Genomic DNA, 12,214 nt, shown 5'->3' with positions numbered 1-12,214 from the left:
TTATCAAAATTAATGGTTCAAGTTCCTCAACCTTCAGATATATGAGTATTCATGCCTCCATCTGCTGAACTGTTCAACTAAAAATAGTATTCTTTGGCCTTCTCTCTCCTAATATTGTGCCCCTGAGGCAGAGAAAATCATGCCTTAGATCAGCACAGAGTACAAAAAAAAAAAAAAAATCTTTCCTATGTCTTTCTTATTTTAAAGAAAGAAAGAACTGAGATATACTAGTGTAAAGAGGATCTTACCACTTTAAATACCTTTTCTCTATCTGTTACCAAAGTTTCAGGCTTCCGGAGTATCACTATAAATGCTGCTAAGGTTTACCCAGGCCCGTTAATGTTAGAAGTGACAACCTTTGAAAGACAAATTAACTGCATTGTCAGGTAGAAAAGACCACTTCTGAGCAATACAGCAGGGTATGTGTTGAGGTGGTGGTGGAATGTATGTGTTGTGGATTTTCTTCCTAAGAATCTCCAATTAGAAATAAAACGCTTTAACATAATTGTAATGCTTTCTCAGTATCCTCAGTTTATCATGATCATAACTGTTGACAGTGCTGTGACATTTTAGCTTGTCAAAAGAGTAGAGAAAATCCTAGCTAGAAAAGAAAGTAGACTTTAAAATCAATACAGCAAGATATTATTACATTTTCTCTTTACTATTACTCAAGATTTAAAATGTTAGTGTCTGTAGCAGCTTAGATATGGGTGTCTACCATGCTGTTCATGGAAATCCCAAAAACATGCTATATTCACACCAGGAAAGTCTGAGAAACCTGCCTTCCAAACAAGGTCAATCTTTCCTAAGCAGTGTACCATACAAGCAAACAAAGCAAAGGTTTCCTGACATTGAGGAAAAAGGTGCAAAAAATGGAAGCAAGAGAACAGAGCAAGAGCAAGAATAAACAAAAACCCAGGAAACTCTCAAACCAGCCCAGACTTAAACTGCAAAGCTATGAGGGCCTCTGCCTTAATGGGTTCTGTATTTAGCCTAATTAAATTGACAGACATGAGACATATGTTGTACTACTAGATCAGTATTGCTGCATCACTACACAAATCTGGCACTCACGTATAAGACATAGCAGTTTCCAGAAACCCAACAGAAGCCAGGATTGACAGCATCAGGGGTCTCTGACAGTGGGGGAAGAGAAGTCACCCTAAGTGAAAAATTGGTAAAAGAAGAGATTGGATAGAAAACTAACTAAGGGAAGATTGATGGGATAGAATGTAATACCTTAAGAGAAAATGAAAGTCAAAGAGGAGAGGAAGTTTTGAATTTGAGCCAAGGCCACCTGCTTCCACATTCTTCCAAGCACTTAAAAGTTTAACAAACAATCTGTCCTGAGTATGTAAGCTTGCTAACTGTCATCACACAGAAAGGCTTGTTCTTAATGTCCAGTGTTCTCTCTGCTCAGCGATTGTAAGCACAGTTGACTTTCCAAATGTCTAGAAATAGGGCACCTTCTCTACAGCCAAAAGAAAGCCTTAGAAAAGAAATTCCTTCTGGCTGTATAGAAGACAGTGGATACTCTAACAGTATATGCCCTGTCATGTGTGGATGGAAACCCCCTATATACTTATACGTAAGAGGAAGCAAGTGACAAGCTCTGAACTCTTCCTTAGGCTACTTCCAAGGTGGCCTTTGATCTTGTCCTCTTCTTTCTTCTCAGAAGTGAGCATTCGCTATCATTTTCTAAAAATGCAGATCCACACACAGCAGAAAAGATAATGTCAAAAGGACACTTTATTGATTACATAGTATTTGATATGCATTGACTGGTAGGGCCAATGGAAGCTGAATATACAACTTTGCTAGATGTAAATGTTTTCTTGTTCTGAATTGGGTTTACCATCCTAAGTTAAAACATAAATTTAGTATTAGAGCTAACCAAGAAAGTTAAAAGTGTATTTAGGTAACTTGTCTCCATTTTTTTTGGTGATTCAACAGATACCTGGCAACCCAGAGAGGTACACCAGTGGTATAGGAGAAGAATTAAGCATGATATTGGAGAAAGGAAGACTGGATCCCCATAGCAGAAAGGGGCTTTGTTTTCAAAAGAGCCATATGAGTCATCTTCACCCGTGTAGTAAGAAGAGCCCACAAAAACAACAAAGAGCTTTATTGGAATTTAAATATGAAAGAGATACCTTAGAATTTTATGGGGCAAAAAACAATCACTCATGCCCAGGCACTCAACTCCACTTTAGCCAGAGAAAACTAAATTAGGAAACCCAAATTAGGTAGAGTTAGAAATCCTAACTGTGTAATAATTCTGGCTCAGAGTTTTCTGCTTGTTTGTTTGTTCTTCTTAGGGCCACGCCTGCAGCATATGGAAGTTCCCAGGCTAGGGGTCAAATTGGAGCTGTAGTTGCTGGCCTATGCCACAGTCACCGCAACATGGGATCTGAGTCACATCTGCTACCTACACCACAGCTCATGGCAACACTGGATTGTTAACCCCCTGAATGAGGCTAGGGAATCAAACCCACATCCTCAGGGTTACTAGTTGGGTGCATTACTGCCGAGCCATGACAGGACTCCACAGCTCCAAGAATATTTTGTAGCCTCAGTTAAATAACTTAATATCTCTTAATCTCTGATGTTTTGTCTCTAAAAGCAGGATTATACTTTATCAACTCCATAGGTTGTTATATAGTCAAATGAGGTTTTTTTTTATGTTTAAGTGTTTTAAAATAGTATACAACTCTATATATTAAAAAGCTAGGAGAAATAAAGATGGTTTTTGAAAGTACTCAGAATGTAAAGAATTTGCCTAAATATATAGCAATAAACAGTCTACTTCAGAGGCATGGGGTTTGCCTTTTTCTCTGAAAGAAAAGGAGTAAAAATGAGCCTCCTTAAGAATGAGAAAAAGGGAAGGATTACATTTTAGCGTTTAGGCTGAGTGTTTGCCACTTTTTAAAAAAGCCTAGAATATGACTGAACAATCCAGTCCCCCACCCAATGAAGCACCAATGGAAGCATTCATACCTCAATCTGTTTGTGGTTGTAAGAGTGGCCACCACCATGTTCAAAGGTGTCCAAACTCCTGCCAAAACGGTCACTTAGGCCCTTTAGCCTTGGGTTAATTTGTGGGTGGGAGACATGACCTTTCTGTTTAGTAGCATATTCAGAAAAAAAAAAAAAAAAGACAAAACATACTGTCAGAACTCATGAAACAGAACACATATTTCTAAATCCAGGGTATTGACCACACCAAAGAATAGAAAGCAGGTTTAGGACCTAGACACTCTCTTTCATAGAAACTTGGTTATAGGACCAAACAATGGTGCTGTTTTCTTATTTCTGCCTCTGACTCAAGAAGACACTCAACAGCATAGCTATGGAAAGGGGGAAGATAGATTAGGTTGACTATGAGTAAGGTTTGTTTTTAGATTTTTGCCAACTGCAGTGTTTCCCTGCCAGTAGGGGAGAAGGTGAGGACTTGGAAGAGAGGTAGGATTGCTACTTCCATTAGGCAAGATTTCTAGCTCTACCAGGCAGTCCACAATGGGTAACATCTTTAAGACTTTCTGGATGAGGCTTGTGACAAAACCTTCCCAAAGTACTGCAAAAATTCTTTTTTTTTGTTTTTTTGTTTTTTTGTCTTTTTTTTTTTTTGCTATTTTTTTTGGGCCGCTTCCGCGGCATATGGAGGTTCCCAGGCTAGGGGTCGAATCGGAGATGTTGCCACCGGCCTACACCAGAGCCACAGCAACGCGGGATCCGAGCCGCGTCTGCAACCTACACCACAGCTCACGGCAACGCCGGATCGTCAACCCACTGAGCAAGGGCAGGGACCGAACCCGCAACCTCATGGTTCCTAGTCGGATTCGTTAACCACTGCGCCACAACGGGAACTCCTGCAAAAATTCTTTATATGTAGACTCAGTTGAAATGTTCAAAATGATGCTTTTTTCATGGTAAAATATTGGTGTATTTTTTATCTTCAAATCATATAAGGAATAGCAAAGAAGAAGTAAAAATGCCTAGTTAGATGCTATTCCCTAGATTATTTTAGGAAATTAAAAAATAAGTACAGTAAATTATAAGAATACAAACTATCTTTATCCACTGTACTGAAATTCAATTTATTATCATGTATTTTCTAACTGCTCAAATACTGAGGGTTTAACCATCATTTTTTATATAATGATTTTTTTCATCATTATTTTAATACTTTTTTGTTTTTGTTAAAATATACATTCCTATTTAAAGTCAATTTCCCATTGAAATGGCAGCGCTACAAGGGCGTAAAGATTACCTAGTCCTATTGTTAACCCCTTATTTTACTATGAAGATAAGATGCAAGTGATTTTTTAAATTTAGCTTCCCAAACACTTTCTCTTCAAGTTTAGCTTTATAGGTAAAGAACACGAATCCAGAACTTGGTCAGACACCATGCCCAGACTTTCGATCTGGCATGAGAATGAGGATGAGGGTGGGGATACACATCTTCAGGAGCAATGTATTTACATTTTACCAAATAGTTAAAGTAATTTGGTAATAACAACCCCCTATTCTATGAGCTGCATTAAGGAAAATGCCCAATGTTGTTTTCTGTTTTGATGTTTATGTGTAAAAGCTAATGTGGACATAAATGGAGACATGGATGAAGAATTGACAAGGAAAAAGCTAATATACCCAATAACAACGAGCCATAAAAATATTATAAAACCATTAACTCACCTGATAGAAAATATATAGTGCTAAGTCATAATGTCATTTTTCCTTTAAAAATATTGACACTGACAGTTTTCTCTTCTATTTGCAGTATGGTAAGTACATAAGGTGTTAATCCTTCTAGGCTATGCTTAAAAAATTATTTAATATTCAGGCCATTATTTAGCATACAGCTGGTTAGCAGTTTTCCACTAAAGTACTGGCTTGTATCCCACATTTTTTCCTTCTGGCACTTACCTGGAGCTGTAAAGGGCTGAGTCCAGAGGCAGCAGCAGCTGCCATTGTTGATGGAATGAACTGTACGGGGTAGTTATCACCTGTCAGAAAGAACAATGCATACAGGTTTAGACAATGCTCAGGGAATCGCAGCAGACAAGTACAAACATGGTCCTTGGATTGCTTGAGCTTTACAACATTGCTCTAAGCTCAAACATCTGCAGAAACAAAAGGCTTAGTTGGGCACAGACTTGCAGTGCTGCCTTGGAACTTTTTGTTAACAGATAGCTGGTAGGCAAATTGGCAAAACATGAATGTGATGTTAAAAAAATTAAATGTGCAATTCAAGCATGTTCACTCCATTACAAATCTTGTAATACATCATTTTTTTAAGAGTAAAAAAAATATCTTAAAGCCAGGCTGACATTCAGTTCACTGAGAAAGCATTAAGGCTTTTATATTAAAAAAAAAAAAAAAAAAAGTTTTGGCTTGGTAGGCAAGGCAGGGTATTTACAGTTCAAAAAAGATTAAGAGATATTGACTGCCCATAACCCTAACCTTTCTTTTCTAAAAAATAGAAAAAAAAAAAGTTTAATGTCACCTCTTTGATGGGGGTAAGAGAAGCTAATCTTATCTGCCAACATTCTGTGAAACGCCTGGTATCCCAAATGGAGTAGAAACCATTGTATTTCTGCACTAACGTCTGGTGGAACCTAGTGCAGAATCATGTACACACACTAAGCACTTATCACTTATTCTTTGATGATTTGATTAAATAACTGCACATTTACAAGTGATACCTGCACGGAAAATCTGGTCGAGATGGAGCAGAGAGTTCCACAGAGATCAGTGCTACATCTTAATGTATTAGTTTCTGATTCTGACTACTCCTAAACAGGGGGGCTGAAGTACCTTCCGTGACCTAAAAACACAGGCTGTGTGAAGCGAGCAACCTGAAGACCTGAGAGAGTGATGAGGGATGTATTGTGATGGTGGTAACTGAAAATCAAAATTAATACTTATGGATAAATTACACAATATCAGTGATTTAATGGAGTATCACTTTAGCTTCAGCTACTTATTTAAAGTCAGTGTTATGTACTATCTCTAGGCTATATTTTAATAAGCTGTTCCTCCACACATTTTTGACATTTATAATAATCATGCTGTTTTGCATGAACTTTTCCACACTAAAAGCTGAATGTAATAATGAAAAGTGTAAAAAGAATTACAGTAATAAAAGTAGTCAACTAGAAAGCATTAAAAGCATTAAAACCTCTTTTTTTTTTTTCCTGCATGGACACTAATACCTGGAGTCTTCCTGGTGTCCCTGGTTCCTTGGAACTTATCCTGTTTGCCACATGAGGTGCTACTCAGCTGGCCCAATGTAAATGTTAAGTTGCTTTCACTTTTAACAAATTGTTAGCTTCTAATCTACACAGTCTCTTTGCATCATATCCATAATACCTCATCAGACCATTGAGCACAGTGTGTGCTTGTACACAGTCCAGTAACAATTGGCTTCTGATTGCATATGGAGCGCTGCTACAATGCATTCACTAACACTATATTGTGCTGGTCTCCTATGGAGTAATGTTCAAAATATCTGATCTTGTTTTTTCCCTTCCATGAGGTTGATTTTGGTTTGCAGTGCTACATGAGCTTTTTTAAAAAGATAACTAGGCCAAATTATTTTTTATAGCAAATGACTGTTGCTTCATGCTTAAATAATTCTACAGATCCTCTTGATATTTAAACTAAATTATCTAAAGAAAGAATAACCTAATCTAAGTCAAATAGTATTTCTTTGGTCGATATCTTATCAGGTTGAAAAAAATCACAAAACGACGCTAAATTAATGATGCTTCAAAAATAGGGGGAAAAAAATCACCATTCCAACCATCAACATGGACTGCCTCTCAGAACATTTTAGAGCTGTTCTGTCTTTAAATATCATGCATTATTCATACTAACTCTAAACCATAACCCCCTCCCTGTAAGTTTAATACCAGTTGCTTTATTTGTACTAAAACATTTTTCATGTCAAACATATTTAAAAAAATCAAACTCTAAAAGAATTCCCTGGGGCACTCCTTTTTTCATAGCTGTCATGCTTCTATGCTATGAAATAGCTGATTTTTTTTTATAGTTTTTGGCTTGCCAGTTAATTTATTACTATCTCCACCACACCCTGTAGTACTCTCCAGCTCACCTGCTGGCTACAAACAGCTTTCTTTCCACTGCTGACAAGCATATTTTTCAAATGTTTTTAACCTTTCTGCTGGTTTGAATCTGTGTATCTGAATATAATCTTTGGAAAGCTGTTTCTTCAGAACATATCATTGTATCAATACTAAAAATAAAAACGAATACATTAAAGCAACAGAGTATATCAGAGAATGATTCCGAAGAGAGAGAGAAAAAAAGAAAAGGCCACAGAGGAAGAAGATAAGGGTGAAGAAGAGAGGGGGGTTAAAAGTAGAAAAAAAAATGTAAGAGGGAGAGGGATTTAGACTATTGTAAAGTTCAATTCTTTTTAAAAAATTATATGTTTCCCCCACCTCTCTTCTCCCCCCCGCCCCCCCCGCCTTTAATTGTCTCTGGTAAGAGTCTATTAAGGAAACGTTCTCAGTGGCTGACTTGGCAGGGAATCAGTCAACATGTTGTAGCAATTTTTTTCAAATTTGTCTCTGGATTTGAAATGCTTGCGTGAGGACCCATTCTCTTTAAATTTGTACAAAGGAAGATGAAGCCTGTTGAAACAGGTTGGTTTTAGGCACTAACATAATCTGGCCCTTGCTACCTCTAATATAAGAAGACAACCTCTGAGGAGTTCCTGCTGTGGTGCAGTGGGTTAAGAATCTGACTAAAGTGGCTCCAGTCCCTGTGGAGGTGCAGGTTCAATCCCTGGTCCAATTTGGTGGGTTGAAGGATCTGGAGTTGCCATAGCTGTAACATAGGTCAGTCACAGCTGTTGCTCAGGTTCAATCCCTGGCCTGGGAATTTCCATATGCCATGGGTGTGGCCATAAAAAAAGAAAAAGAAGAAGAAGACAACCTCCAAAAGCCAATTTGAGAAATAATGCCCATTCCATAAATCCATTTTTCCAGGCTTCTAGTTTTCCACCTGATTATTTTTATCTGAAGGTTACAGAACAAATATGAAACAATACTTAAAATCTATAGAAAATTTGCCTGACATTAGTTTCACTTTCCACAATAAGCAACATTCCTTTGGAATCAAAGCAGTTTCATAGCAAGAGCCCCTGAAGGAGAAAAAGGGCCTTTTTTAATTTCAGGGAAAGTAAGATGAAGCCAAAACTTATTAAGACTTAAACGAAGGGGGAAGAGGAGCTTGTATCACGAATCTAGGACCCATCAGACTCAGGCTACCTCCTGCAAGAATTCTCCTAGTTTGTGTAATTCAGAAATAAACTTCGCTTTTATTAAAAAGTCAAATATTCCATGGGTAAAATTCTTTCCATTTACTTTGATTCTTTAGAAAACAAGGGACTAGGTTTGTTTTAGTCTTCTGAGATACTAACTTCAGATATTAACCTATTGAGAAAATCGAACGAATTTGGAAAGAATAGAGAAGAAAAATACATTAAACAAGAAGACAGGACTCAAAGATTTTTCAGTAATGAGTAATAAGTTTTTCAGTAATTTTTCAGTAATGAGGCTTACAGTCTCATACCTCATTTTCCACCCTCCAAAACAGAAGAAAAACATGCTACACATCCCTAGTCTCACAGATTACTGTCTGGTGGTATCACAGGGTGATAGTAAGTTATCTGAGTTACCAAATAACTTATAGCTAGACTCCACTTTTATCAGCTAGCACCTTTCTTGCTACAACATGGAAATATTTCAATCACAACCACCAATGTAGACTTGGACATGCCACACTGCATTTTGCCTGGATGTATGTATTAATAATAGAAAAAATAGTATAACTCCTCTGTGTTCTGAGGGAATGCCATAATCAATCTGAGTTTATCTTTGTGAGCCATCACACTGCAACAAAAGTTAGCAGGCAATGGGTGACACATTTGGAAACTTAAAAATGAAACAAAACCTTTAATGTGTTCTGAGAACAATTGGAGAAAAAAAATTGGCAAGGATTATAACATATATTGCTGACATCACCACAATTTTATTTCTCCTGCTAAATTTTTCTTCTAGTCATCAAAGAATAGATTAATAACAAGAAGTATCTTGATCTCAGGACTTTTTTCTAAGAGCATCTGCATTGTTTTTTATACCTTTAAAGAAGCTGAGAATCAAGGATAAATCTTAATTTCCTCATTTAATTCATAGATGCATCCAAACTCTTGGCCAATCATATGTTAACCATGGAATTTATTACAATAGCAATTAAATGAGTATGGATGAAATGATATAAATCCATGCCCATTACAAGAAATTAACTTAAAAATAACAAATATCAAAGTTTACAACTTAATGATAGTTCACCGATAACATAGCTTCCCTATATGAAGAAGAACACGTTAAAAAAAATCTCAATCTCCTTAAAACTAGGTTAGTTTATTATATAGGTGAACATATATATTTTCTTCTTGGAACTCAATACTCTTATTTAAAAATGAGAGTACTAATCTGAAGAACCCCAGAAATCCTTTGATTTCAAGTAGATAGATTTACTTAATCAAATATTCCAGTAATCATGGTTACATGACTCTGCTTTAAATATTTGAGAAGAGCTGAAAATGGCTAGCTTCACGAGATGTTAATGAGATAACCCCATAGATAAAAATCAGATTTTATACACACAAAGCTAGACTTCATGTCCCAAACACTTAGATCATGCTGACAAGAGTATAAAATATCAAATATCCAAATTTTACTCTGAATTCATCTCCACTAATTTCTAGGTGGGAAAGCTTGGAAAGTTAATTAACTTCTTTAATTTCTAGTTTTGTTTTTTCTTTGAACAAAATATAGATATCTACATATTTTAGAGCTGTTATGAAAAGTAATATGTATTATATATTATTATTAATATATAATATATATTTACATATCTAGATCTGTTATGAAATTAATATATAATATATAATTAATATATAATTTAGAGCTGTTATATATTAATATATATATCTTAGAGCTGTTATTATTAATATATCTTAATATATAATATATAGTAATATGTATCTTAGAGCTGTTATGAAAATACATATTTTTCTATTAATAAAATATAGATATCTATATATCTTAGAACTGTTATGAAAATATATGTATATTCATATATACATATACATGTATTTATATGTAAATATAGATATCAGCAAATATATGGTGCTCAATAAAAGCTAACTGAAACAAAGGAATTATAAAGAACTTAGGTAGCAATTGTACACCAGCAAATTAGGCAATCTAGAAGAAATGAACAAATTCCTTAAAACACACGAATCACCTAAACTGACTCTAGGAGAAATAAATAATACAAACAAAATAATAATAAGGAAAGAGACTGAATCAGTAATCAAACACCTCCTAATAAAGAAAAGTCCTCAACCAGATGGCTTCAGCAGTAAATTCTACTGAGTATTTAAGCAAAATTAACACTAATACTTCCAAAATCTTCAAAAAACTGAAGAAAAGGAAACACTTCCAAACTATGAGGTAATGAGGCCAACATTACCTTGATACTGAAGCCAGATAAAGACATCACAGGAAAAGAAAATTATAGACCAATATCCTTTATGAATATTAAAATCCTCAACAAAATATTAGCATATTGAAGCCAAAAGCATACCAAAAGGATTATTGACAAAGTAGGATTTACCCCAGTATTGCAAGGGTGGTTCAACATTAAAAAATCAATGTAATACATAACATTAATAGAACAATGGAGAAAAAAACCCACATAATCATCTCAACTATACAGAAAAAGCATTTGACAAAATACAACATCTTTTCATGATAAAAATTCTCAGAAAACTAGGAATAGAGGGCGGGTTCATCAACATAATAAAGAGCATTTATGAAAAATCCACAGTTAACATCACACTCAGTGGTAAAAGACTGGACACTTTTCCCCTAAGATCAGGGACAATTATGACCACTTTCACTGCTTATACAGCATTGCACTGGAAGTTCTAGCTAGCACTTTCAGACAGAACAAACAAACAAACAAATGAGGGATAACCTCACACCAATCACAAGAGACATCATCAAAAAGTCTACAAACAATAAATACTGGAAAGGCTATGGAGAAAAAGGACCCTCCTACACTGTTGGTGCAGCCACTATGGAGGTATGGAGATCCCTTAAAAAACTAAATATATAACTATTATATGATCCATCAGTCCCACTCCTGGGAATACATCTGGAGAAAACCACAATTTGAAAAGATAGATGCACCCCACTGTCATTGTAGCACTATCTACAATAGCCAAGACATGAAAACAACCTAAATATATATCTTCTTTAATGGATAAAAAAAGATGTTTTATACACACACACACACACAAATGGAATATTACTCAGCCATAAAGAGAATGAAATAATGTCATTTGCAACAACTGGATAGACCTAGAGATTATCATACTAAGTGAAGTAAGTCAGACAAAGACAAATACATGAGATAACTAATATGTGCAAACTAATAAAAATGATACGAAAGAATTTATTCACAAAACAGAAACAAACTCAAAGATTTCAAAAACCAAACTTATGTTTACTAAAGGGTAAACACTGGGGGGGGAGGGACAAAACGGGAGCCTGGGATTGACGTATACACACTGCTATATATGGAATTAATGAGTAACAAGGACCTACTGTATAGCACAGGGAAATGTACTCAATACCCTATAGTGACCTATATGGGAAAATAATCTGAAAATGAATGGGTATATGTTTATGTTTATGTTTAACTGATTCATTTTTCTGTACACCTGAAAGTAACACAACATTGTAAGTCAACTATATTCCAATAATTTAAAAAAAAATAAACAAATGAATAAAAGTCATCCAAATGAGTAAAAATAGGTAAAACTATGTCTATTGGCATATGAAGTGATCCTATGTATAGAAAATCCTAAATAATCCATAAGAACACTACTAGACTTAATTTAAAAATTCAGCAAAGTTTCAAGGTATAAAATTAACACCTAGAAATCAATAGTGTTTTTATATACCAGCAATGAACAATCTAAAAGGAGATTAAGAAAGCAATTCTATTTATGATAGCATTTGAAAGAATTAAAAGTTAGGAATAAACTTAAAGAGGCAAAAGACTATTACACTGAAAACTATAAAACATTTCTGAAAGAAATTTTTAAAGA

General features: G+C 35.2%; 1 protein-coding gene across 5 annotated transcripts in view; it reads right to left on the bottom strand.

Annotated features, from left to right (window-relative positions):
• Nucleotides 1-12,214, bottom strand: part of SOX6 (SRY-box transcription factor 6) — a 424,407-nt gene that overhangs the window by 116,317 nt on the left and 295,876 nt on the right. For 3 of the 5 annotated variants that reach the window (XM_047776211.1, XM_047776209.1, XM_047776210.1), the window contains exons 8-9: nucleotides 4,927-5,006; nucleotides 2,998-3,120 (exon numbers count right to left, since the gene is read on the bottom strand). In XM_047776211.1, coding sequence (XP_047632167.1) covers nucleotides 2,998-3,120; nucleotides 4,927-5,006 — 203 coding nt within the window. The remainder of the gene's footprint in view (nucleotides 1-2,997; nucleotides 3,121-4,926; nucleotides 5,007-12,214) is intronic. The other 2 variants (XM_047776212.1, XM_047776213.1) reach the window with 1 other exon arrangement.

The sequence above is a fragment of the Phacochoerus africanus genome, chromosome 4, assembly GCF_016906955.1.
Source record: "Phacochoerus africanus isolate WHEZ1 chromosome 4, ROS_Pafr_v1, whole genome shotgun sequence".
Lineage (NCBI taxonomy): Eukaryota > Metazoa > Chordata > Mammalia > Artiodactyla > Suidae > Phacochoerus > Phacochoerus africanus.
This window is presented reverse-complemented; position numbering and strand designations above follow the sequence as displayed.